Source organism: Dermacentor variabilis, chromosome 8 (genome assembly GCF_050947875.1).
Source record: "Dermacentor variabilis isolate Ectoservices chromosome 8, ASM5094787v1, whole genome shotgun sequence".
Taxonomy (NCBI): Eukaryota; Metazoa; Arthropoda; class Arachnida; order Ixodida; family Ixodidae; genus Dermacentor; species Dermacentor variabilis.
In genome coordinates, this window is record NC_134575.1 from 154,478,217 (window position 1) to 154,504,647 (window position 26,431).

At 48.5% G+C, this 26,431-nt stretch overlaps 1 protein-coding gene across 2 annotated transcripts in view; it reads right to left on the reverse strand.

The window, feature by feature from the left end:
- LOC142590681 (uncharacterized) overlaps positions 1–26,431 on the reverse strand; it is a 344,046-nt gene that overhangs the window by 188,430 nt on the left and 129,185 nt on the right. For both annotated transcript variants that reach the window (XM_075703098.1, XM_075703097.1), the window contains one exon: positions 26,114–26,402. In XM_075703098.1, coding sequence (XP_075559213.1) covers positions 26,114–26,402 — 289 coding nt within the window. The remainder of the gene's footprint in view (positions 1–26,113; positions 26,403–26,431) is intronic.

The window sequence follows — 26,431 nt, forward strand, 5'->3', positions numbered from 1 at the left end:
AGCGACTTCTGTACACATCGCAGCACTGCGTTGCTTTGTACTAACTGTTGCACCCCCCCCCCCCTATGTAATGCCTGCTGGGCCTTTAGGGTATTTGAATAAATGAATAAATAAATCGTGTGGCCCTCGATCGTGCATGTTCTGCCAAGGCGTGTGATGCGACTTTTTTTTTCTTTTTCACATCGTTGACATGCTGCTTAAACCACTCTTCGAAATTGCCTGTCTCGCCGATATATACGCAGTCGCAGTCTCCACATGGAATCCCGTAGACGATGCCAGGAAACTTTGTCTTTGGAAGCTTGTCTTTCACGTTTACCAGCCGATGGCGTAATTTTTGGGATTGTACGTGAGCTACTTGAACGTTGTAGCTGTGTAGAACGCGGGCTATGACGGCACCCTTTTCAACGCGGGCTATGGCACCCTTTTCACGTTTACCAGCTTTCAAAGACAAAGCTTCCAAAGACAAAGTTTCCTGGCATCGTCTACGGGATTCTATGTGAAGACTGCGACTGCGTATATATCGGCGAGACAGGCGATTTCGAACAGCGGTTGAAGCAGCATGTCAACGATGTCAAAAAGAAAAAAGTCGCATCAAACGCCTTGTCAGAACATGCAGATGACTTCGGTCACAGGAGTGATTGGGATAAGGCCACGATATTAGAAAAAGAAAGAGATTTGACGTAAAAACACCACTTGGAATCCCTCCTAATCCAAATGACAGATAGCACCCTCAACCGGAATGACGGAACCCTCCCTCCCCCCTCATCTACACGCGCTGCTTACGTCATATTTTAAAGCCATATAAACATTGTATCGCACCTCCTTGATTTCATTGTGAACAAGGCTCCCGTTAGGCGAGCCGAAACGTCTTTTCTTGTATTCATCCAGTGGTCGGTGTCCTTCTTTTTACCCTTCTTCATGATGCCTCCCGACCAGACGGGGTTCCGTCGAAACCTCGACTTCATTAACCTTCGCCGGGCGTACGGCCAACCAGTCATCACCGAGATTCGCCAGTAGATTTCAGTGACAAGCACAGCTTTTGCATTAAAAAATCTTCTTAACTTCAACCTGACCTGCAAGTCCCGAGGACTTATTCCACGCTCGCTACGTCTCAACAGGCCTGTACGTTCAAGTTTTGGTTTCAACGTGGTTGCCAAGGCGGAAAAACTTCTTTCACAAGTCAGGATCTTGGAATGCAGACAGTCCGTGAGGAACCTAGAAAATGAAGCTTTCTTCGCGCGCCGTCGCCTTGAGCACCGGGTTCCAGACGAGTTCGCAAGCATTCAACTACACGCAAATTTCAAGGACAGGCTACAAACCCGTCATACACAGGAGACTTGCTAGACAAAAAAACTTGCTAGACTGTCGCCACCCGCTGATGCCTTGCACAGAAACGTTGCCGTGTCCGCCGTGCACAATCTCTCGTCGCACAAGCCCAACTCGGCAGAACTCGCGGTCCTGAGCCTGGCTTTAAACTTCAACCTCGGACCGCAGAAGGATGCAAAAAGGTTGGTCTGTGCTGTAGAAAATGCTATCAGCCAAATTGAACCTTCAAAGAGAAAGGCACGAACCCGCACTATAGGTATTCTCTCGCGGCTGCGCGCACACCCTTCCGTCTCCCCGCTTTCAACGGAAGAAAGGAAGGCTATCAAAGACCTTTGCTCAAACGAAAATCTCGTCATCCTGACAAGGGTAACGCCACAGTGCTACTTAACAGTACTGACTACCGTGACAAGATGTTGTCACTTCTTGCAGACGAGGCAATTTGCAGTCGTCTGAAGAAGGATCCTATGCTGTAGGTACAGAGGGAGCTCCAGAAGCTTCTTACGGATGTGTTCCGTTTTATAGATCCAAGGCACAATGGGTTGTACTTCTACTGTGCACTAACGGTTCGGCGCCGGCGCTCTACGGTTTGCCAAAAATACATGACCTAACGTGCCGATGCGACCAATCGTTGATGTTACTCGCTCTCCGCTTCATAAACTGTCCAAATACCTTCATAAGGTTCTTTCCCCTCTCGTTGGTAGAGGCACCACGCACGCTCGCCATTCTGAAGACTTCATAAGCAAGATTCGTCATTTTACTCCCGACGATCAAGAAGCGCTTGTCTCGTTTGACGTCGTGTCGCTTTTTACAAGCGTTCCTATTCGTCTCCCCGCGGAAACTTGCACCACCGCTCTGGACGATGACCCTACCCTACCAGAAAGGACGCCCATCGACGTTCCCGACTTGAAGAGGCTCCTCCTCTTCTGCCTGGAGAACACCTACTTTACTTTTGAAGGCACCTTCTACAGTCAAGTGCACGGGACACCGATGGGCGCATACATTTCGGTAACTACTGCAAATTCAACTATGGTATGGCTTGAGCATCGAGCACTCGCCTCTTTCAACTCGCCACCCAGAGTCTTCCTACGTTACGTTGACGATCTGTTCTGCATAATTCAGCGAGAAGAAATTCCTTCATTTTTGTCGCATTCGAATAGTATTGAAGCGTCTATCCAATTCACAGTCGAAGAAGAAAAAGACGGCGAGCTTCCTTTTCTGGACGTCCTCGTGAAACGTGACCGGCGCAGTCTGGCATTTACCGTGTACAGAAAGAGCACACACGCAGGCAGGTATTTTAATTCAGTGCACCTGATGAACCAGAAGAGATCGGTAGTAGCCTCTCTTGTCGGCAGAACCGAGGGTATCTGCACAACGCCAGAAAGCCGGGCTGCCGACCTACAAGAGGTGCACCGTAATCTCTCGGCATGTGGCTATCCGATGTCGTTTGTGAACTCGGTGGAACGCCATCTGTCTCAGCTCCTAAGGCCTGACTGTGTGCTCCCAAGAAAACGCGCCCCCATACCGTATGTGCCCGGTGTGAGCGAGGGCTTATCCCGCGTTCTACGTGGCTATGACGTCCAGGTAGCTCACGTACCATCCCAAAAATTACGCCATCGGCTGGTAAACGTGAAAGACAAGCTTCCAAAGACAAAGTTTCCTGGCATCGTCTGCGCGATTCCATGTGGAGACTGCGACTGCGTATATATCGGCGAGACAGGCAATTTCGAAGAGCGGTTGAAGCAGCGTGTCAACGATGTGAAAAAGAAAAAAAAGACGCATCAGACGCCTTGGCAGAACATGCAGATGAGTTGGGCCACACGATTGATTGGGATAACGCCAACATATTAGAAAAAGAAGGCAATTTGACGTCAAGACACCACTTAGAATCCCTCCTAATCCAAATGACAGATAGCACCCTCAACCGGAATGACGGAACCCTCATGTACACGCGCTGCTTACGTCATATTTTAAAGCCATATAAACATTGGATCGCACGTCCTTGATATCATTGTGAACGAGGCTGCCGTCAGGGTAGCCATAACGTCTTTTCTTGTATTCATTCAGTGCTTCTTTTTACCCTTTTTCAAAAGCCTACAGTACACTTAAATGTAGCATAACCCTTCTACTGTGATATAAATAATAGTTGCAAATTCAGGGTAGCTTGAAAACATAGCTCTGTGCAAATGTCACACATGCCATCAGTACAAAGTGGCAGAGCAACTAGGTCAACTGTGGAGTTCCGACTGGTACCAGAAGTTTCTGGCATTTCTGTGGCTTGTCTGGTTATCGTTTTCCTCTAGTTTGCCTATACAATGTGCATGTCAGTTCACTAGTTTTGTTTTATTCATCAGTTGCATGTTGGTTGTACCCTATATGTAGAATAAACAGATCGGTGAAGTGACTTGTCTTGTACTTCATGTTCTATGTCCCCACTCTGAGAAGAAAGGACAACGCTAACTTTCATTTCTCCATTCTTAACTATTGCAGCAACGAAAATGTTTTGAAAATTATTGTGCCAGCAGGAGGATCGGTGCACTTGCCCGTGTAATATTTCCGCAGTGCCCCCTAGTACGTAGCAAGTTTACGTGCGCAAAGTGTGTTCTCCACGCAAAATGTTGTGCAACAGACCACACTTGCAGGTACTTCGTGTTGCTCTCCTTTTTTAATTACCGAAATATTACCCTCCATAATTGCTTTATTTGAGAATAAGTCTTTAAATGAGCAAAATTTGTGGCGTTACAACTTCAGTGGAAAAGCTTTCTGAACAGAACTGGAAGGTTGTGGGATCGTTCCCCACCTGAGGCTAGTTGTTTCTTCCCCCACTCTCATTTCCATTAATTTATTGTTCCTTTATTTCATTTATTAGGCACAAGTAATTTCCCGTGGGTTGTCCTTCGTGCAGTGTTTGTTGGCTTCTTATAATATGACAGTTAACTGAACTCACGCATGATCTTCCTGCTTGAGATAGGCCACTTTGTGTTGATTGCGTCTTTCTGGGCTTGAGAAAGGCGTTTGATACGGTACCCCACTCTTTATTTATAGAAAAAATCGTGTAGTATTCATCCTCCGATAGTCTCTTGGGTCAGAGAATATCTTAGACTGCGACTACAGTTCATGTTTATAGACGTTTTTGAGTCGCATTTACAGAAATTACGTCCGGGTGCCTCAGGATTCGGTTCTCTTGTTTCTATTATACATAAAAGAAATTACTGAAAGTGTGAGATGACAGGCTATTTTGATCTGACTGTGTTTTCTACAAAGCAACTAATACAACGGTTGAGTATGGCACAAAAGCTGTTACAGCTGTTGCCGAGCGGTACTGTAAGCTTATAGGGCCCAGTGTCGCGAACACTCCAAAGGCAACTCAAGCAGAGGTGAGATTTCTGCGAGAGAAATGGGAGCGCGATAGTAATAAGGGGGAAGAATTCTATAGCTGCCGTTGAAGCACTCAGCAAGTGCGCTGCGAGCTCTTTTCCTCAGTCACTTCATTTCCGAAAGATTCCACTTTTCCTGTGACTGCCACCCATGGCGGGAGGTTGTTCTCTGCTCCTCGCCGTTTAAAGACGTGGGTGCGATCGCAAATGAGCGAAGGGTGCCTGACTCGGTTGGCCTTCTGACAATTGCATAGGAAGATTATTATTGACACTCAAAAAGTTATCAATTGTTTAGCAAGGAAAGATGGCGGAAAAGGCGCTTAGAGTTTCTAGTCTGAATGACTTGCATAGGTATGAGTGAGCGAACCAACGTCATGGGCTTTGTGGTGGTGATGAGTAATAAACTAGTTATTTCTCAGTTAGGTTTTTTCCACTTGTGTACAAATGTTCACTTTTTATTAGGTGTTGTTGTATTGTCACAAAAATTGACAAGTGAGTAATTATGTGGCGCCGTTTTCGTTTTGTAAATTTGGCTTTGTGAGACCCGAAGGCCTGTTCTACTTGAACGAAAGTACGTTTTGTGCCACCTTCAGAAATATTGTGGTGTGCTTTGTTTATTCACCTGACGAGCTGCTCTTCATTATCTGAAAGGGAAAGAAGCGCACTCAACCATGCACGGGCACAAGCATGTCTTCATTACTTTCTTGTATCTGTGTCTGTTTGAGCGTGCTTACTTCGCTGTGAAATGTCCGTATCAACTAGCCAAATAGGCAATTTTAATGTTCTACAATAAACGTAACTCTCTGAATCGGTTTCATTGGAACTTGGAATACTGGTGCCGGCGTGGATTTCTTAACGAAAAACTAAAGAGCCAATGCAGGCCACGAAATCACTGAGAACACCATTCTGAGGCGTAGAACAATGAAGTCAACAAGTGAAGCAATTGGAAACCATGCTAAGAAACATCAACTTTGGCATACGTTCTCAGCCGTATATTTAACAGCGCAAGGAACTGTATCCGACCCAGCCGGAAAGGCCTAGGATCTTAACTAAACTAAACAGCCTGAACTGCCCTTTCCACCCACCATGATTCGCTGGAAATCAACGCAATTTATTATGGGGTATACATAAAAAACACTTGTTTCTCAAGTTAAATATGGTGGTGTTTCATACTCGTCGTAATAGTATTTGCCAGGACTTTGGAGCGGTTATCGATAGTTTTGAGATGTGGCAGTCCATACACTTAAACATAAAATGGAAATATAACTTACAAGGGGAAATTGCTGCGTGTTAAGGATATTGTTCAAAAATGCCCAAAAACAAGAAACACGCAGAAAACAAAAAGCAGAAAGTAGTTCGCAACCTTCCAATAATTCGAGAATTCGGATATGCCTAAGTTAAGCTTAGCCATTCATCGAGACATATTCGAGGTGTTCAACAGTGCTATTTGGTGAACGTGCGCGTTAATTCACATTAAATATAGTTTGCCGGCCTGACCAAGTGCCCAGCCCAAACACTTGTTCTTCTGCCGTAGCCACCTGGCAGCTTCGCTATGGATCTTGAGAAATGATACTACAAAAAATGTCTCGAGCATTTGAAGAAGCGACAAGCAAGCACGGGAAAATGTAATGTCTAACTGGCACGTAGAAATAATCCCGGAAATGAAAATGAACGGACATGCAACAGTGCATTCTGGCCTTCTGGCGAACAAAAAGATCTTTCCCTTCGGATCCCATGACTGCTGTACAACCTCCCGCGTGTCCCCATTTGTCGCCCTTCGCTTACAGTACTAACAATGCCGAATTTCAACCGTTCTTCTGATCGCTCCCTACTTGACCACGAATGTGGCAGTGTCGATACCTTGTACATTGGCCTACTGTTTGCTCCTGTTAAAATGGTGGCAACGAGTGGTGTTGAGGGCCAGTCTCGTGAAAGCGGTCGTCACTGGCGCCTCCACGCGGAACACGTGCGTGCAGCGGCAAGTTGCAATTTTCGTAAATTTTCAATTTCCCCTTACGGGCTCTCGCTCTACTACTTTGGCCAAACATATTAATTACTTTCCCCAGTCTTCCTTGGCTTCAATGTCTGCTCTCTATAGCTATAGATAATATAGTCCCTCGTATCGCCTTATTGTCTTCCGTCATTACGTGTTTTTATCAAAAGATTCTGTGGTACAGCGTGAGGGACGGAGGAGGGACGCAAGAAAAACCAGGACAAGCGCTTATTGCCAACTGAAATTTTATTGCCTGGGGCAAGGTGTTATATGTTGTTACGGTGAAGGAAGAAGTTGATTTAGACTAGAGGAAGACGAAGTCTGGCAGTTGCCTGAACGCCATATACATCAGTTGTAAATATACTATATTTTACACTCGTGGGCCTTTTTCTTCCTGCAACACTTTGGTAGAAGGTGCGGGGTACAATCACGGAACTTCGCAGCGGACGTCCTCTACCTGCCGCCACAATGGCAAATCGACCGACACAAGCGACAACGCCTCAGCAGCCCTTGCCAACGGTCATCCTCACGCATCCGCGGGACCCGGGGACATATTGTGGCACGGACAACGCCGACGTCTAGGACTGGCTTACGATGTACGAGCGAGTGTGCGACAACAACAGGTTGGATCCAACAATGATGCTAGCAAACGTGATACTTCATCTGAGAGGAACAGCGAAGCAATGATACGACACACATGAAGCTGACCTAACGAGCTGGGATGTCTGCAAAGAAAAAATGCGAGACCGGTTGGGCAGCAAGGTTTGGGTGCGGGCTAGTTGGTATTCCATGGTATCAATCGTCACTTACAGCGCACACCTAGACGAGGGACAAAAAAGAACGACGAAAACAAGCGCTGACTTCCAACGGATTTTTATTATGAGAAACATACATATATATACTGGGACACCAAGACAAAAGCGCCCCCTACAAAGCAACAACCCGACATGAGTATGCATTAAAAATTCATGACCTAAGATTAACGAGAGCGCATGTGCGACCTCAGAAAAACCAGTTCTTTGTCAGTTAATGCAATTGATGGCTTGCTAACTGAGTCACCATCGGCAATCGCTGCTGCTTCGATGATAAGTCTGGTGCATTCATTAGAATGCCTCGCTAACATAGTGGTTTCTTCGAAAAGCGGGATACAGCCGCATTGTGGGCATTGAACACCTAGAAACCCTCCACGCCCTTTTGCGCACTTTATTGCTGTGTATTATTGTTTTTCTGAGCTCGCACATGCGCTCTCGTTCATCTTAGGTCATAAATTTTTAATGCATACTCATTTCGGGTTGTTGTTCTGTAGGGGACGCTTTTGTCTTGGTGTCCCAGTATATATATGTATCTTTCTCACAATAAAAAATCAGTTGGAAGTCAGCGCTTGTTTTCGTCGTCCTTTTTTGTCCCTCGTCTATGTATGCGCTGTAAGTGACGATTGATACTGTTTGGCAGACCTGTCGGTCGTCTGCTGGCAGCAAAAAAAAAAAAGAAGAAAAACTGGCTTGCCGCACTCAGACGTCCACAGAATCCTATGTCGTGCACATACAGGATGTGCTGGCCCTCTGTCGCAAGACTGATAACAACATGACCGAGGCAGACAAGATTCGTCACATACTGAAAGGTATTACAGATGATGCCTTCAATCTCCTTATGTGTATGGATTGTGCCGCTGTGCATGCAATTATAAGGGACTGCCGGCGCTTCGAATAAGCGAAGGGCCGCCGCGTCGCTCAAACTTTCGACCAATTGCCCAATACCGCCGCGAGATCTTGCGAAGACCCGCCGCGGTTCGTTCAGCCGACAGGACCGGAAGATGTAACGCGCATCGTTCGCCGTGAGCTTGAGGCCATGGCTCCGGCTCCAGTTTGTTCCGACTGTGGGAAAAGCGTGCCCATTATCTCCCTTATACAAGCGGTCGTTCGGTAGGAAATAGCAAGTTTGGGCATTCCATCTCTCTGCTCGGTCCGCAATACAAACACCTACCCGATTTCTCCGCCCGCTCGCTCCCAGACGCAAAGCTTTCCCCCACTTCGTCGCAACCGAGCTGAATGGCACACAGCGGATGATAAACCCATCTGTTTTAATTGTTCCGGCATTGGACACATCGCCCGTCATTGCCGCAACCACTGGTCGTCGCCTCCTCGGTGGTTGTCTCCGAGTCACTACAGCCAATTGCCAGACAATCGTACTTTCTCGCCCTACACGCCGACTAGGAACATCAACGACGACAGTGCTCCACCAAGATCCAGCCGCTCCCCGTCTCCGCAAGGCCGTAGGTCCCGTTCGCCCCTCGTTCACCGCTCTTCTTCCCCTTCTGCAACCGGTCGCTTCGCTACGGGAAACTAGGCGGTGCAGCTCCCGGCCCACAAATCGTCTGTTGACCCTGCCTACCTGTGGAAACCTACTGGACATTGAAGTTGGTGGCGTTCCTGTTAGATCTCTCGTTGATACAGGAGCGCAGCTTTCAGTTATGAGCGCTGCTCTCCGCCGAAGGCTCAAAAAGGTTCTGACACCCGCCGTACCGTACACTGTCCGAGTCGCCGACGGGAGTACTTCACCTGTCCTTGGAATGTGCACAGCACGTGTGACCATTGGGTGCCATTATACCGTTGTTCTATTTATCGTCCTTGAACACTGTCCGCACTACCCAATTCTCGGCCTCAACATCATTTCGAAACACTCTGCCCAAATTGACTGCTCCATAGGTGTTGTACAGTTGGATCTGCCGTTTCCTGCCGACGCAACCACTTGCGCTTCACACCGCTTATGTTCTGCTGAGTTTGCAAGGCCGTCTCCACAGGCGGCTACAAATGTCCTTCTGACGCCCTGTCCTCCCGTACCTGATGGCGAGTTCGTCGTGTCGCCCATTACTGACGTGGGTTTGTCGCGCAATATTGCCCTACGGAGCACCCTAATCCAGATCCACGAAAAGTGCGCTCGCATGCCCATCCTCAATTTTGGATTTTCGTTGCATTTCTGCCACACGGTATCACCGTAGGGCATATCACTCCTTTGGAAGAATTTTAGATTTCTTCTTTGAGCCCTGAATCGTTCCTCAGTACCAACGGACCTTTGTCACCCACTCCTTCGTACTCGACGCCTACGGACGATGACTCTAAGATGATCACCCCTTACCTTCCTTCCGAGCAAACAACAGCTCTTTGTCACCTCGGGTCGTCTTATCGGGACATCTTCGATTTGAACGACCGTCCACATGGCCAGACATCTGTTGTCACGCATCGCATCAACACCGGTGACGCCAGACCCATTCAAAGGCGGCCACATCGTGTCTCCGCAACAGAAAGGGCCATCATACAGAAAGTGGTAGACAGGATGTGGCACAAGGACATCATTGAACCTTCCAGTAGCCCGTGGGCATCACCGGTTGTCTTAGTAAAGAAAAAAGACAACTCGTGGCGCTTCTGCGTTGACTACCGTCACCTCAACAGGATACCAAAAAAGGATGTTTATCCGCTGCATCGCATTGATGACCCTCTTGACTGCCTTCACGGATCCAAATACTTTTCATCAAAAAACCTCCACTCCGGCTATTGGCAGATAAGAGTCGATGAGATGGACCGCGAGAAAACCGCCTTCGTCACAACGGACGGTCTGTACCAATTTAAAGTCATGCCCTTTGGATTGTGCAATGCGCCAGCTACATTCGAGCGCATGATGGACTCTCTCTTGCGCGGCTTGAAATGGTTTACACGCCTCTGTTACCTCGACGATGTGATTGTGTTTTCGCTTAATTTTGAGAGCCACCTGCGGCGCCTCACAACCATACTCTCCGTGTTTCGCAGGTCTGGCCTCCAGCTAAGCTCCTCGAAATGCCATTTCGGTCGCCGTGAAATTAACATGCTCGGCCATCTCGTAAACACCGCCGGAATCCAACCTGATCTACAGAAAGTTCACGCTGTGCGAAATTTTCCTGTACCTTGATCCACAAACGATGTCCTTAGTTTTCTGGGCTTATGCTCATATTTCCGGCGATTTGTGAAAAATTTTACCGACATCCCTCACCCTCTAACTGACCTTCTTAAGAAAGACGTATTTTTCTCTTGGGGAGCACTACAGGAGAAAGCCTTCTCTACCCTGATTGAGAGGCTTACAACTTCCCCGATTCTGTCACACTTTGATCCTTTTGCGCCCACTGAAGTACGAACTGACGCGAGTGGTCATGGCATCGGCGCTGTCCTCGCTCAGCGTCAACAGGCCCAAGACCATGTCATCGCTTACGCTAGCCGCCTTCTTTCCATGTCCGAGCGAAATTACTCCATTACTGAGAGCGAATGTCTCGCGCTCGTATGGGCGGTCGCGAAATTTCGACCGTACCTATTCGGTCGGAGCTTCCACGTCGTAACCGATCATCGCGCCCTCTGCTGGCTCTCCTGTTTGAAGGACCCAACTATACGACTTGCTTTGTTGGGCATTGCGTCTACAAGAATATACATCTTCTATTATGTATAAGTCAGGGCGCTTGCATAAAGACGCTGACTGCCTGTCCCGCAATCCCGTGGATCAACCGGAGGATACCGATGCAGACTCGGACATCAGTGTTCTATGCCTTTCCGGCTTCCTCCGTATTGGCGACGAACAGCGTAAAGATCCTGTTTTTCGAACACTTATGGAACGTCTAAGCTCCTCGCCCAATGACCCGTCCATCCGGATGTTCACCTTCCGCGATGGAACTTTATACCGTCATAGCGTTCGTTCTGACTGCCCGGAGCTCCTCCTAGTCGTTCTCAAGCACTTTCGACTCGCCGTGCTCCAGCAAATTCACGACGCTCCTACTGCTGGACATCTGGGCATCACTCGTACTTACGACCGCCTGTGGCGCCGTTTCTTCCGGCCCGGCATTTATCGCCCTGTGCGCCGTTATGTCGCTTCTTGCGACCTGTGTCAGCGCCGCAAGACGCCTGCGATACCTCCCGCTGGTTTGCTTCAACCAATTGATATCCCTACAGAGCCCGTCTTCCGTGTGGGCCTCGACCTCCTTGGCCCCTTTCCAATTTTCATCAAAGGAAACAAATGGATTGCTGTAGCGACCGAATATGCCACGAGATATGCCATCGCACGAGCGCTGCCAACCAGCTGTGCTACAGATGTAGCCGACTTCTTACTATACCACGTCATCCTGCACCACGGCGCCCCTCGCCAGTTGCTGACCGATCGCGGCCGCTACTTTCTATCGAAGGTCGTCGATGTTCTGCTTCGCTCCTGTTCTACAGAACACCAGATTGCTACCGCGTACCACCCTCAAACGAACGGCCTCACCGTGCGACTCAACCGCACACTAACTGAAATGCTGGCCATGTACGTTTCCGACGATCACAGCGACTGGGACGTCGCTTTACCATACATAACTTTCGCATACAACTCGTCCCGTCACGACACTGCCGGATTTTCACCATTTTACCTTTTGTATGGCCGCGACCCCACCTTGCCCTTTGGCACGTTGCTACCTTCCGCAATACAATTACCCAGCACTGGTTACGCTCGCGATGCTATTGACTTAGCCGCCCAGGCCCGAGATGTCGCCCGTCATCGCCTCACAGTGTCGCAAGCTTCTCGAAAGCGACGCTACGGCCTTCGGCACCGAGACCACCATTCTTCACCTGGTTCCCTTGTCCTTCTCTGGACGCCTTCACGTCGCGTCGGCTTGTCGGAAAAACTACTTTCCCGTTATTCTGGTCCGTACCAGATCTTACGCCAACTGTCCGACGTAACATACGAGATCGCCGCAGTCGGTAAGCCTTCAGTGCCTCCCAACGTCACCAGCGATGTTGTTCACGTCGCCAGGCTCAAGCCCTATGTTTCCCCACTTAGTGAGGCTCTATAACTTGCACCGGAAAGGAGCTACCCCGCCGGAAGAGTGATGTTACGGTGAAGGGAAGGAAGAAGTTGATTTAGACTAGAGGAAGACGAAGTCTGGCAGTTGGCTGAACGCCATATACACCAGTACTAAATATTCTATATTTGACACTCGTGGGCCTGCTTTTTTCCTGCAACAATATTAAAAAACAGAGGGATAACGACGTTTAGCAGGAGTGCGTGTGGGTTCTACAACACTCACCAGTCATTTTTCTGTACAGGTGCACTCTTGCTCGGCGCGATCCATCGGCTTTTGCGTGGCTGAAACTGTGCAAGGAAGGCAGTTACCTGACGAGGACAGGCGCCGTTTTCGTCGGCTATCTCTGCACTGCTATCCCGCAGGATCAGCTGGTGTACGTCGACGTCCCCGCGTCTGCGCTGTGACCCGCCAAGCTACTGGACGCTGCCTATATATACTGACTGCCCTGCGTATTTCCTCCAGTTTGGCAGCAGTGCGTGTGGGTTCTACAACACTCACCAGTCATTTTTCTGTACAGCTGAGATCGTATTACCTTTTCAAGTTCTGCCATTGTTGCTGCATGCACTGCTGCCAAACAGGAGTAACATTGTTTCCCTTGAATATTTTGTCATGGCAAGCGGGAGGGATCTGGCTAAAGCATTCGAGGATTTCAAACGTGAAATCCGTGCTGAACTTCGCTCCTTCAAACAAAGTGTGGAACATTGCAGTGAAAGCTGTGACGGTGTCAATGCGCTCACCTTGGAAATGAAGACGTTACGTGAAGAACTTGTCGCAACGCGAAACAGCAACGAAAGACTCGCTGCTGAAAATAAACAACTACAAACGAAAATTGAAGAATTGGAGCAGTACTCACGGGCGAAAAACCTTGAAATTAAAGTTGTGCTTGATGAGGGAGAGCCTTTTGACACTGTCCAAGATATTTGTGTAGCCGTGGGTGAGCCGTTGGCACGTGGTGAGGTTGACATTTGCCACAGAGATGGAACAAACAAGACTGGCGTAAAGAACATTGTGGTACGTTTTGTGCGGCGGGACAAGCGAAATGCTGTGCTGGCCTAGGCGAAGAAGGCACGCCTATCTACGACAGTACTTGGCTTTAGGACAACTGGCCCTATATATGTTAACGAGCACCGAACAAGGCAGGGCAAGCAGTTACTGGCAGCCGCAAATGCAAAAAAACGAGAAGTAGGATGGAAATTCGTTTGGACGCATGGCGGAAAAATCTTCGCAAGGAAATAAGAATCATCAGACATGTTAAAGGTTAATAGGAAACATTGGTTGCGCTTTCTAGACAATCACATGTAAGAAGACAGGACAGGCGCAAACTAACCAACTGAGATTTATTCCAGAAAAAACACTTATATATCAGACCATACCAGCGCAGGCGCATCAGGGTATCAGCAGCGTAACAGAAGAACAACCCAAAATCAGAAAAAACCAAAGGCGTGGCTCACCTAAACATACTATCAAGAAAACGTGCCTCCCTATTGTAAAGTATGACTGAGGTGTCACTGATGCATGCTTGTCCCTTCTTTTTTATATAATATGACTCAAGAAGTTCACGTGCTTTTTCATTACTGCACTTGCGCAGGATCTTAACTTGGTTGAGCAGAGGCCTGCATTTATGTTCTAAGCAGTGCATGGGTAAATGACGTTGCCCCCGGTTTATAATTGATCTTTCATGTTCTCGGATTCGCACGTTCAAACATCGGCCCGTCTGGCCTATGTAGGTTTTGCCGCATGTCAGGGGAATCTGATAAACAACGCCAACTTGGCAATCTAAATAGGGGTTCTTGTGTTTCACGCCGCAGCCACCTTGCTTCTTTCTGGCGTGAAGTCTCCCAATGCGGGCGCAAAGGCGACTCAGCTTGCAGGGAGCCGAGAAAACGAGTGGGACACCATGCTTGGTTGCTATCTTCTTCAGATTATGTGCAGTTATGTGAACATATGGAATTACAACTGGCTTTGAAGCTTTGTTGGCAACATCAGAGTTTACTTTTTGGGGCGCTTTTAGCCTCTTTTCGAGCGTTTCAACCACTGCCAGCACAACCACATCAGGGAAGCCAGCCTCTTTCAGCCTGGAAATTTGTATGTCGAAGCGAGCCTGCATGGCATGCGTACATGACTTCTTCAAAGATTGCTCAGTAATCTGTTTAGCAATGGCCCTTCTGGTGATTTTAGAGTGAGCTGAATCATGTGGTAATAATTGTTTTTGTGTGCGAGGGCAGAAACAGCTACAAACGTGCTCTTTTCCAAAGGCAAGTTTGAGGTCAAGGAACTGCAGAGTGTTATTGACAGGGAGCTCATGTGTAAAGGTTAGACCTAAGGCATTATTCTCAAAGAGATTTAAAATGTCTGCAATGGCATCGTCATACATACAATCATTTCGTACTTTCAGCAGCACAAGAAAATCTTCAACATACCTGAAAACGTGTGCTACTTTGTCTTTGTCAAGTACACCATACACGGTGCGGTCAATACTCGATAAAAAGATATTGCATAAAACTGGGGCTACGCACGACCCAATGCACACTCCCTGTCGCTGCAAAAAGGTTTGGTTGTCAAAGGTGATAAAAGTGGCACTAAGATAGAATTCGTAGAACATAAATGCAGGCCTCTGCTCAACCAAGTTAAGATCCTGCGCAAGTCCAGTAATGAAAAAGCACGTGAACTTCTTGAGTCATATTATATAAAAAAGAAGGGACAAGCATGCATCAGTGACACCTCAGTCATACTTTACAATAGGGAGGCACGTTTTCTTGATAGCATGTTTAGGTGAGCCACACCTTTGGTTTTTTCTGATTATGGATTGTTCTTCTGTTACGCTGCTGATACCCTGATGCGCCTGCGCTGGTATGGTCTGATATATAAGTGTTTTTTCTGGAATAAATCTCAGTTGTTACTTTGCGCCTGTCCTGTCTTCTTACATGTGATTGTCTAGAAAGCGCAACCAATGTTTCCTATTATAGTGAACCAACTTGCCCAACAACGCATCCTGCTGAATGTTAAAGGTTGTCTGCCGAGAAGATCTGGGTAAAATGCAACGTTAAGGTTGGCGTTGATATAACATTTGTTTTTTGGGTATAACCTAACAGTCATGGCTGCCATGGCAGAATGTAGATACTATGACATTGAAAACTTCAACACTGACGTGTCATCTACTTACTTCAGTGCATTCCATTTAAACGCTCGTAGCATTAAAAATAAAATGAACAGCTTACGCATGTTTTTCGATAGCCTATCGATAAAATTTGATGCCATATTGTTCATAGAATCCTGGCTTTCTGCAAACGATAACCCACGAAATATACCAGGATATAATTATCACGGAATTACGCAGTCCACTAACCGTGGAGGAGGTATATCTCTGTACATCAAAAATTGTATTGCTTGTGATGTTGTTAATGAACTAACTTGTATTACAGCCAATGTAGAGTGTCTAGTAGTAAGACTTACGAATGTTGTTATTGCAGCAGTTTATAAGCCACCATTAGGACTTAAGTCCGAATTCTTTGAGTTCATGGAAACTTTGCTGCCTATTCCACACTCAATGCGCACATCATTTTTAGTAATGGGCGATGTGAACATCAATATGCTCAGTGGTGACGCATCCAGTGAACATTTTCAAAACATCCTTCGTACTTTTGCCTGCGCAAATCTGATTACGTTACCTACGCGTATTACTGGAACTACCGTCGCACTTCTTGATATTGTTACGTTTCGCCTACGACGCGCGATGCAACGGACGCCGGGGCTTCGTTCAAAGCGGCGGACATTTTGGCCCGTTCGGCGCCTCCGCTACGCCTCCCCGCCAAGCGCGTCCAGGCATGTTTCAATACCACGTGTCTTCAAGTGCGCGCGCGTGTGTGTGTGCATGTTGGTGCCCACGCTTGTCAAAGCGCGGCAGCCGGGGAGAGGAGCTCCCCCAACTGTGAAGCGAGGAGGTCTGAGCGGCGCCGGCCCGGCGGATGCGTCACCTACTCGTCTCAACCTGCCCGAGCGGCGCATCACGTGTGCCTCTGACGAGGCGTTCCTTCTTCCCTCAACTGCGAGAGTATAAAAGCAGCTGCTCCCGGACGCCGAGAGAGGCCCCGATTTCTTCTGTTGAGTAACGTGCTCTCCCGTCTCTCCACTTCGGTCGACCTGACCGCCCGCTCTTATGCGATGATAGAATAAACAAGTTGTTCTGTTAGCAATCGACTCATGCTTTGCTCGGACCTTCGGATGCTTCCAGTTGTGCCCCAGGCCGCCAGGCCAACGCTACCCTTGGGGCTTGCGACCCAGCTGCAACAACGGGCGTAAGCGCTGAGATTCCAACAACTGTCTGCCAGCGGTGAGATCGCGACAACGGAGGCCAGCAGCGAAGATATGCAGTTGCCCGTCTGCGTATGCTGTGCAGCCTGTCTGCTGCTGTCTGCGTATGCTGTGCAGCACAACGACCATCCGGGAGCAGTGCAACGAGCCCTGTGTGATGACTGGTTGCCTGCAGCGGAACGACAGCGCTGAATTCTTGGCTGCGAGGTTTGGTGAGTGCGGGACTTTCTTCTTCTGAGTTTTGCCAGGCTTTTGTTAGTGTCAGAAACAGAGCTGGTAATTGTGGTTGTCGTTGCTGCCGGGTTAGTTTGCGGCAAGACAATAGTAGGCAGTAGAGAAAGCAGCATTCAGAGCAGCCATGGATTTGAAGTCTTTGCGCAAACCGAAATTGCTGGAGCTTGCAAGAGAGTTGGGTCTGGATGTCTCGGACAAACTCAGAAAACCAGAACTGCTAAGGGCTATTCTTGAGTTAGAAGCTGAGGATGACGAGCTGTCGGAATGCCTTGAGACCATTGAGGAGAGGGAGACGGCAAAAAGACAGGAGCGCGAACTTAAAGAGCAAAAAGAGAAACAGGAGCGCGAACGAAAAGAACAGAAAGAGCAAGATGAGCGCGAACGAAAAGAACAAAAAGAGAAAGAAAAAGAAGAGCGCGACCACGCTTTGGAAATGAAGCGTCTCGAGGTAGAGATGGAACGCGCTCGTAATGGAAGTCAGGCACACGGTGCAGATGAACGAGTATTGTTCAAAATGACTGACCTGATGCGGCCGTTTAAGCTTGGAGAGGACATTGGTTTGTTCCTGGTTAACTTTGAGCGAACGTGCGAGAAGCAGGGGTTCTCTCGGGAAACGTGGCCACAGCGCTTGCTCACTTTGTTACCCGGCGAGGCGGCCGACGTAGTCGCTCGCTTGAAGAGAGAGGAGGCAGAGGATTTCGACCAAGTGAAATCGAGTCTGCTAAAAAAGTACAGGCTGTCAGCGGAGGCGTTCCGTCGGAAGTTTCGGGAAAATGAGAAAGGCAGAAGTGAGTCATATACAGAGTTTGCCTACAGGCTTATGTCAAACATGCAGGAGTGGCTCAAAGAAGAGAAAGCGTTTGGTGACCACGAGAAAGTTCTGCAGTGTTTCGGGTTGGAACAGTTTTATAGTCTGTTACCTGAGAACGTGCGGTACTGGGTCTTGGATAGGCCAGACGTTAGTACGGTTGCTAAAGCCGCTGAGCTAGCCGAGGAGTTTGTGACGCGTCGGGCTCGCGGAGCTAAGGACGGTCAAAAGGGTGAATTTGGCTCCAAGTTTCAGAGGCCGAAGTTCACACCCATGAGAGCAAAGGGGAACACACGTAGTGCGGATGCGAGTGAAAGCAGTCCGACCGAACCTATGGAGACGGCGGCAGCCGAAGCCGAAAGCAGAAAGCGGTTCGAGACGAGGCAAGCGCGCGTGTGTTATACGTGCCAGAAGCCGGGTCACTTTTCGGCGCAGTGTCCGGAAACGAAAACAAAAGTCGTGTTTTTGTCATTATGCAGCACTGACGAGAACATGAAGCTTCTCGAGCCTTACATGCGAGACCTCCTCGTGAACGGGAAAGAGTGCCGAGTGCTTCGCGATTCCGCAGCTACAATGGATGGAGTTCACCCCTCTTACGTAGAACCCGATATGTTCACGGGCGAGTGTGCATGGATCAAGCAAGCCGTGGAAGCTCATAGCGTGTGTCTGCCCGTAGCAAAAGTGCTTATTGAAGGACCTTTCGGAGCGCTTGAGACGGAGGCGGCAGTGTCATCTATGCTGCCCCCCCCCCCAGTACCCGTACCTATTTTCGAACAGGTCCGATCACCTCCTGCGCGAGAAGGGGCTTTTGTTTGGTGAGGCTAGCGTTCAGGCCTTAACCAGATCAAAGGTTCGGGAGCTCGCTGCAAAGGCGGTAGTTGCGGGGCCGACGTTGTCAAACAATGAAAAAGGGTCAGAGTCGCAGCAAGCTGATATTCAGAGCACGCCCGAACTGAATAAAATTGAGCCTGTAGCGTTGAAGGCACCAGATACTGGAGAGGAAATGCCCGACACGGGAAAGTTAGAAGAGCTATCTGCAGATTTGCTCATCGCGCCTACGTCAGACGGACTTAATAGGTTGCTAAAAGTCAGCCGGTCGGCTTTGATAGCCGAGCAAAAAAAGGATGGCAGCCTAGAAAACATACCCTGTATTGACAAGGAAGGTATCGCCAAGAAAAATGCTCGCTTTGTGGAAAGAGGTGGGGTCCTGTACCGGAAGTATCTAGACCGCAGGGGAGTGGAGTTCGATCAGCTGATCGTGCCTCAGTGCTACCGTTAGGAGCTGTTGCGCTTGTCGCATGGGGGTTCGTGGTCCGGACACCTAGGAGTTAAGAAGACTAAGGACCGTCTCTTGCAAGAGTACTATTGGCCAGGGTGTTTTCGGGACGCAGACCATTTCGTGAGGACATGTGACACCTGTCAGCCGGTGGGCAAACCAGGGGACAAATCGAGGGCGCCTTTGAGATTGGTACCTATCATTACGGAGCCTTTTAGACGGCTCGTTATTGATACAGTGGGACCTCTGCCGGTAACAGCCACGGGGTACAGACACATTTTGACTGTGATCTGCCCAGCGACAAAGTTCCCTGAAGCAGTGCCGCTTAAAGAACTCAGCTCAGTTGAGATAGTCAATGCACTACTGTCCATATTTGCGCGAGTTGGTTTTCCTGCGGAAATCCAATCAGATCAGGGCACAGTGTTTACTAGCGCTTTGACGACAACTTTTCTCGAAAGGTGTGGGGTAAAGCTGTTACACAGCTCAGTGTACCACCCCCAGTCAAATTCCGTTGAGAAGCTCCACTCCGTCATGAAGCGCGTGTTGAGAGCATTGTGTTTTGAACATCAAACTGACTGGGAGCTGTGTCTGCCTGGGGTGATGTTTCCATTACGGACCGCGCCGCATGCAGCTACGGGGTTTTCGCCAGCTGAGCTGGTGTACGGTCGCTCGCTGCGGTCTCCGCTTCGCATGCTTCGAGAATCGTGGGAAGGCAGGGGCGACGACCCAGTCGTGGTGGAGTACGTGCTTAAGCTCCTCGAACGCTTAAGAAGGGCACAGGAGTTGTCAGGTGAAGCAATGGCAAAGGCCCAGCAGAGGGCCAAGGTTTATTATGATCGGACAGCCAGGGCCCGTCGTTTTGAGGTGGGCGATGAGGTCATGCTATTGCGCACATCGCTAAAAAACAAACTCGACGTGCAGTGGGAGGGCCCAGCACGGATTGTTCAAAAACTGTCGGACGTCAACTACGTGGTGAGTCTGCCAGGAAAACGGAAAGCACAGCAAGTTTACCACTGTAATCTGCTCAAACCCTATAAGCAACGGGAAGCAGTGGTGTGTATGATGGTAAACGTTCCCGAAGAGCTTCCGGTCGAGCTTCCGGGACTAGGCTCAGTGACGAACAGGGAAGACACCGATCAAGTCATTAGTGACTTAATCAGTAAAGCACCGCTGTCGCCTGAGCAGAAAACCGAACTACACCAGCTCTTACAAGAGTTTCAAGGTCAGTTCTCTGAGAGGCCTGGTAGGACTTCTGTCCTTACTCATGATATAGAACTTACCTCCCCAGAGCCAGTACGATCCAAGGCGTATCGGGTGTCACCCCGCCAGCACGATATTATGGAGGCTGAGGTAAAGAAAATGCTACAGCTCGGGGTTATTGAGGCGGGTGAGAGTGATTATACCTCCCCTTTGATTTTAGTTGAGGTACCGGGCAAGGAACCTCGTCCTTGCGTCGACTACCGCAGGCTTAATTCCATCACTAAGGATCAAATTTATCCGATCCCTAACATCGAGGAGCGCCTTGAGAAAGTGAGTAGCGCTCAGTTTATTTCCACCCTAGATCTTGTCAGGGGTTATTGGCAGGTTCCACTTACAGAAGAGGCTAGTAGGTGTGCGGCGTTCATTTCACCAATGGGGACATTCCGTCCTAAAGTTTTGAGTTTTGGTTTGAAGAACGCGCCATACTGCTTTTCAAGCCTCATGGATAAAGTGTTGCGGGGACAGCAGGAATTCGCTTTACCATATCTGGACGACGTAGCGATATTCTCAGCATCCTGGTCTGAGCATATGGCACACTTGCGGGCAGTACTAACCCGCCTGCGCGAAGCGGGCTTGACAGTCAAGGCTCCCAAGTGCCAGTTAGCACAGGCCGAGGTTGTCTACCTCGGTCACGTGATTGGACGGGGTCGTCGCCGCCCCTCTGAAATAAAGGTGGCCGCTGTGCGAGACTTCCCGCAACCGCGCACGAAGACCGATATTCGGTCGTTCTTAGGTGTCGCCGGCTACTATCAGCGGTACATCCCCAGGTACTCTGATATCGCGGCTCCCCTGACGGATGCTCTAAGAAAAACAGAGCCCCAAACAGTCGTCTGGGACGAGACAAAGGGAAGAGCTTTTAGCGCCCTAAAGAGCGCCCTAACAAGCCGGCCTGTGCTACGATCGCCAGACTACACAAAAGGGTTCGTAGTTCAGTGCGATGCAAGTGAGCGAGGCATGGGCGTTGTACTGTGCCAACGGGAAAATGGAGAAGTGGAACACCCCGTCCGGTATGGTAGTCGTAAGCTGACCAGTCGTGAGCAGGCGTACAGCGCCACCGAGAAAGAGTGTGCGTGTCTCGTATGGGCCGTTCAGAAATTGTCATGCTACCTAGCCGGCTCGAGGTTTATCATTGAGACGAATCACTGCCCTCTCCAATGGCTGCAGACCATCTCTCCCAAAAATGGCCGCCTCCTGCGCTGGAGCCTCGCTTTGCAACAATATTCCTTTGAGGTGCGTTACAAAAAGGGGAGTCTCAACGGTAACGCCGATGGCTTAAGTCGAAGCCCCTAACGTAGGAATCAGCCTCAGAGTTGTTTGTTACTGATGTTTTTCTTCCTGAGGCCGGATTTTTAACATATTGATTTTGTTTAGTGTTTCAAAGTGATGACGTGCTTTCTAGTGCAATTTTCCTATTTGTGGACGCGTTCTGAGTGCTGCTAGACTACTGTAAGGAACTAGGCAGTGGTATAAAAGGGGAAAGAGCCTGGCAGGGCTTAGTGAGGGTTGTGCCGTGCTTGCTGACTGAGCGGTTGAGTTTCGGCGTAGTTCTAACGCTTGCCGGGAACGAGAACAAAATTGTCAACTCTCCCGAAGTCACTTTGCAGTGTCCTGTGTGAACCTGAACGAGAGAACGAGGCCTTCTCTGTGCGCTGCGCTCAAGAAACGCCGAAGGACGCCCGACTTCGGTTATGAGCATTATCGAGCGACATCCCTCCGGACAGCGGATGCAGTCCCCTGACCATCGGGATCTCCTTCCCCCGGCGGGGCGGTCTGTTACGTTTCGCCTACGACGCGCGGTACAGCCGGCGCGGATGCAACGGACGCCGGGGCTTTGTTCAAAGCGGCGGACATTTTCGCCCGTTCGGCGCCGCCGCTACGCCTCCCCGCCAAGCGCGTCCAGGCATGTTTCAATGCCACGTGTCTTCAAGTGCGCGCGTGTGTGTGTGTGCATGCTGGTGCCCACGCTTGTCAAAGCGCGGCAGCCGGGGAGAGGAGCTCCCCCAACTGTGAAGCGAGGAGGTCTGACCGGCGCCGGCCTGGCGGATGCGTCACCTACTCGTCTCAACGTGCCCGAGCGGCGCATCACATGTGCCTCTGACGAGGCGTTCCTTCTTGCCCTCAACTGCGAGAGTATAAAAGCAGCTGCTCCCGGACGCCGAGAGAGGCCCCGATTTCTTCTGTTGAGTAACGTGCTCTCCCGTCTCTCCACTTCGGTCGACCTGACCGCCCGCTCTTATGCGATGATAGAATAAACAAGTTGTCCTGTTAGCAGTCGACTCATGCTTTGCTCGGACCTTCGGATGCTTCCAGTTGTGCCCCAGGCCGCCAGGCCAACGCTACCCTTGGGGCTTGCGACCCAGCTGCAACAACGGGCGTCAGCGCTGAGATTCCAACAATATCGGTATCGCCAGCCTTCCTTGCGACCAGTACTTAATAGGTGTTTTTTCCCTTGATATCAGTGATCATCTCCCGATTTTCACGTTTATACCAGTAGCTCCAAAAAAGCCCAAAAATAACAACCCAAGTTATCGCGACATTAACTCCGCTTCGCTCAATAATTTTTATTCTGATACTGAACTGATAGCATGGGACAATGTTTACGCCGAAAGTGATCCCGATCAGGCCTACCGTATCTTTCTCAAGAAAATCATAGCCTGCTATGAAATACATTTCCCTTTGTACATAACACAAAACGAAGCAAAAGAATACGAAAGCCTTGGATTACAAACAGCTTGCATAAAAGAATAAAAGCCAAAAACAAAATGTACCATAGATTCGTTCAATCACGTGATGCTGCCTTGCTCACAGAATGCAAATCATATCGTAATAAATTAAACGCTGATTTAAAAACGGCAAAGATCTTCTTCTATCAGTCCCTGTTCGCTAAAATATACAACAGTCCAAGAAAATTATGGCAGGAGATCCATAATTTGTCTAATAACTCTAAGGTTCAGTGCTCAATTAATATTGCAGCTTTTGCTCACGGCAAGACGGATGAAGACGCCCTAACAGAAATGAACGAATTTTTTTCCTACGTTGGCGACTACGTGTCTCCGAAGAGCCATAGTGATTGTACTAAAACGTCACAGTTTGCACGTAGAATACTGGCTAATTCAATTATTCTTTCACCGGTTACTGCGCAAGAAGTCACAAATTTCACTTCCAGAATTAAAAACAACGTCGCCGCCGGGTTGGATGGCCTGAGCGCTGTCCCTATTAAGCATGTGGCGTGTATTAGCCTTACCACTGACATTCATAATTATACAAATGTTAGAGACTGGTATATTTCCCTCTGACCTTAAACTGGCACGTATAACCCCTGTTCACAAAGGTGGAGCCGTCAGTGATATAGCGAACTACCGACCAATATCTGTTCTGCTCATCTTGTCCAAAGTTTTTGAGAATGTCATTTATACACGGCTCAAAAACTTTCTCACTAAATACCGCGTTGTGAATGAGTCACAATATGGCTTCCAGAAAGGGAAATATACCGAAATGGCGCTATTACTAATCAAGAATGAAATTCTTAGCAACATAGAAAACAGACTTTTTACTGTGGGATTGTTCATTGGTTTAAGAAAAGCATTTGATTGTGTAAATCATAATATTCTGCTGCCAAAACTGCATGACTACAGTATACATGGCGTCGCCCATGATCTCATAAAGAACTATCTTTACAATAGGAAATAGTGTGTGAAAGTCGATAGCTTGTCATCTCCGACTACTGTGGTAAAACACGGAGTACCTCAGGGGTCGATTCTAGGGCCCTTATTGTTTATACTTTACATCAATGACTTATGTGATGTGCCTAAGTCTCCCAAACTGGTGACGCATGCTGATGATACTAATATATTCTTTTCCGCACCAACCTTAGCCCACCTAAACACAATAAACAATTACCTAATTAACCTTGAACACTGGTTGAACTCTAACAGATTAACCTTAAATATTAAAAAAACTAAATATATTGTTTTTAAACCTCTCAACACACAAAGCGATTTCGAACTCACCCTAAACTTTCAAGGAATGGCCCTGCAACGCGTTGCATCTGAAAAGTTTTTGGGGATTTGGTTCGAAGAAACAATGTCTTGGAACATGCACGTTACTAAGCTCACGATTGAATTAGGCAAAGCAGTTGGTTGCCTCTACAGACTGAGAGAATTAATTCCAATTAGACTAAAGAATGCAATATATTATGATAATTTTTACTCACATCTTTCATATTGCACTTTAGTTTGGTGCACTACAACAACCACCAACTATAACACACTGGAGCGGCTCCTAAAGAAGGTATTAAGAATCTTTGAGAACTTTAATGAACACCCCACCCTATTACCCACTGGTCCCCTATTCATTAAGCATAATATGCTTAAAGCGTCTAAGTTATATGACTATAAACTATCTCTCTATATGTATAAAAATAAACTCCCACACAATACAGAACATTCCCCGTATGACTACAGCATACGTAACAGGCTAATACCAGTGCCGCGTACACGTACAAATTACGGTAGATCTAGGCTGGATTACTGCATACCAACACTATACAACCTCTTAAAGAATTACATTAATTTCAGTGCCCCACTCGGCATGTTTAAATCGGAGGTGCGTGATTACCTGATGAAGCAATGAACCTTTTCTCTTTTCCCCTGGCTGCTACATTTCCTGCACTGTTTATGCATTCTGTGATAGTGTCCAGCTTGTATGCTGCATCTGTATGAAACAAGTTCATTTCTTCTTCATAATGTCTGTATGTATTTACAATTGTTCGAATTTGTGAAATCAACTGCCTGCTGCTCTCTGTAGACCCCCAGGTCCCGTCAAGCTGTCTGCGACAGCTTTCTGCCTGGGGGCCCCCAACTAGTGTGTTGTAAATAAAGTGGATTCTGATTCTGAAAAATACATATTTAAAAACAAACAATGCGGATGACAAAAGAGACATGAAGAAAAAACCAAAAAGAAAGACACTTTGCAGATGTCACCACCGTTCACTGTTCTCGCCGCCCTTGCCTAAGAATGCTAACTCCGTTCGTAACAAGGCCAGCGATGGCTTGCTTATGCACTGACATTCTTCACGTGCTATTCTAGACGATTCTATGATGATGCACGTTCGATAATCCCTGTGTGTGAAGATTACTTATGTTTTTCCAAACAGAGGGGTGCAACCGCACGCGCTACAGTGCAGGGCTAAGAAACCTTCTTTTCCATTCTGAACATTATTCGCATGTTCACGCAGACGATCGTTCAGACACCTGCCTGTCTCACCTACGCGGCATGCGCCGCATTTGAAAGGGATTGTGTGCCGCCTGCACACAATACACGTAACGGTTGCGGTGCCTGAACTCACACTGGACTTTTTGTTTTTTGAGAGGGGTGCTTTACCTGGATAACGAACAAAGCTTGTGTGAGGTACCATACACTAAAATGTACCACGCAATCAAAAATGGAAAACCAGCTAGGCCTACCCATCACCCTTCCCGGAAGAGCTCGCAATTTTTGGCGTCTTTTGTTTAACGATGGCCTTCATGACGCCAAAATTATGAAAATACAACGTCACCTTTATGTATTCTTCGCACTTGATTCGAAAGCTGCCGTCCATCCAATAGGCGTAAAAGCTGTCTAAGCGCAAGGGTCGCGTTGCTCAAGTCTCAGGCTGTACTCGCACCGGCGTACTCACCTTGAGGCTCTTCAGGAATTACGTCGGGGTACTTTGGGTAGCCGGGCGCCGGTGGTACGAAGGAGTCGAGCGGCTTCTCGGGCGCCTTAACCTCCGGCACGTGCGGTGCCTGTTCCGCAGGGGCGACCGGATCTCTTGGCAGGCAGTCGGGGCCCGTGCACTCCGTGCCGAGAGGCGGCAGCAAGACGACCGGCTTTTCCTTGCGACGACGACAGGGGCAGTCATCGACGTCCTTCTCCTGTGGCACCAATTCAGCGTCGTTCGAGCCACCCGCTCCTTCCTTGAGAATCTGCAATCGGAGTTTCATGGGCTATTGGC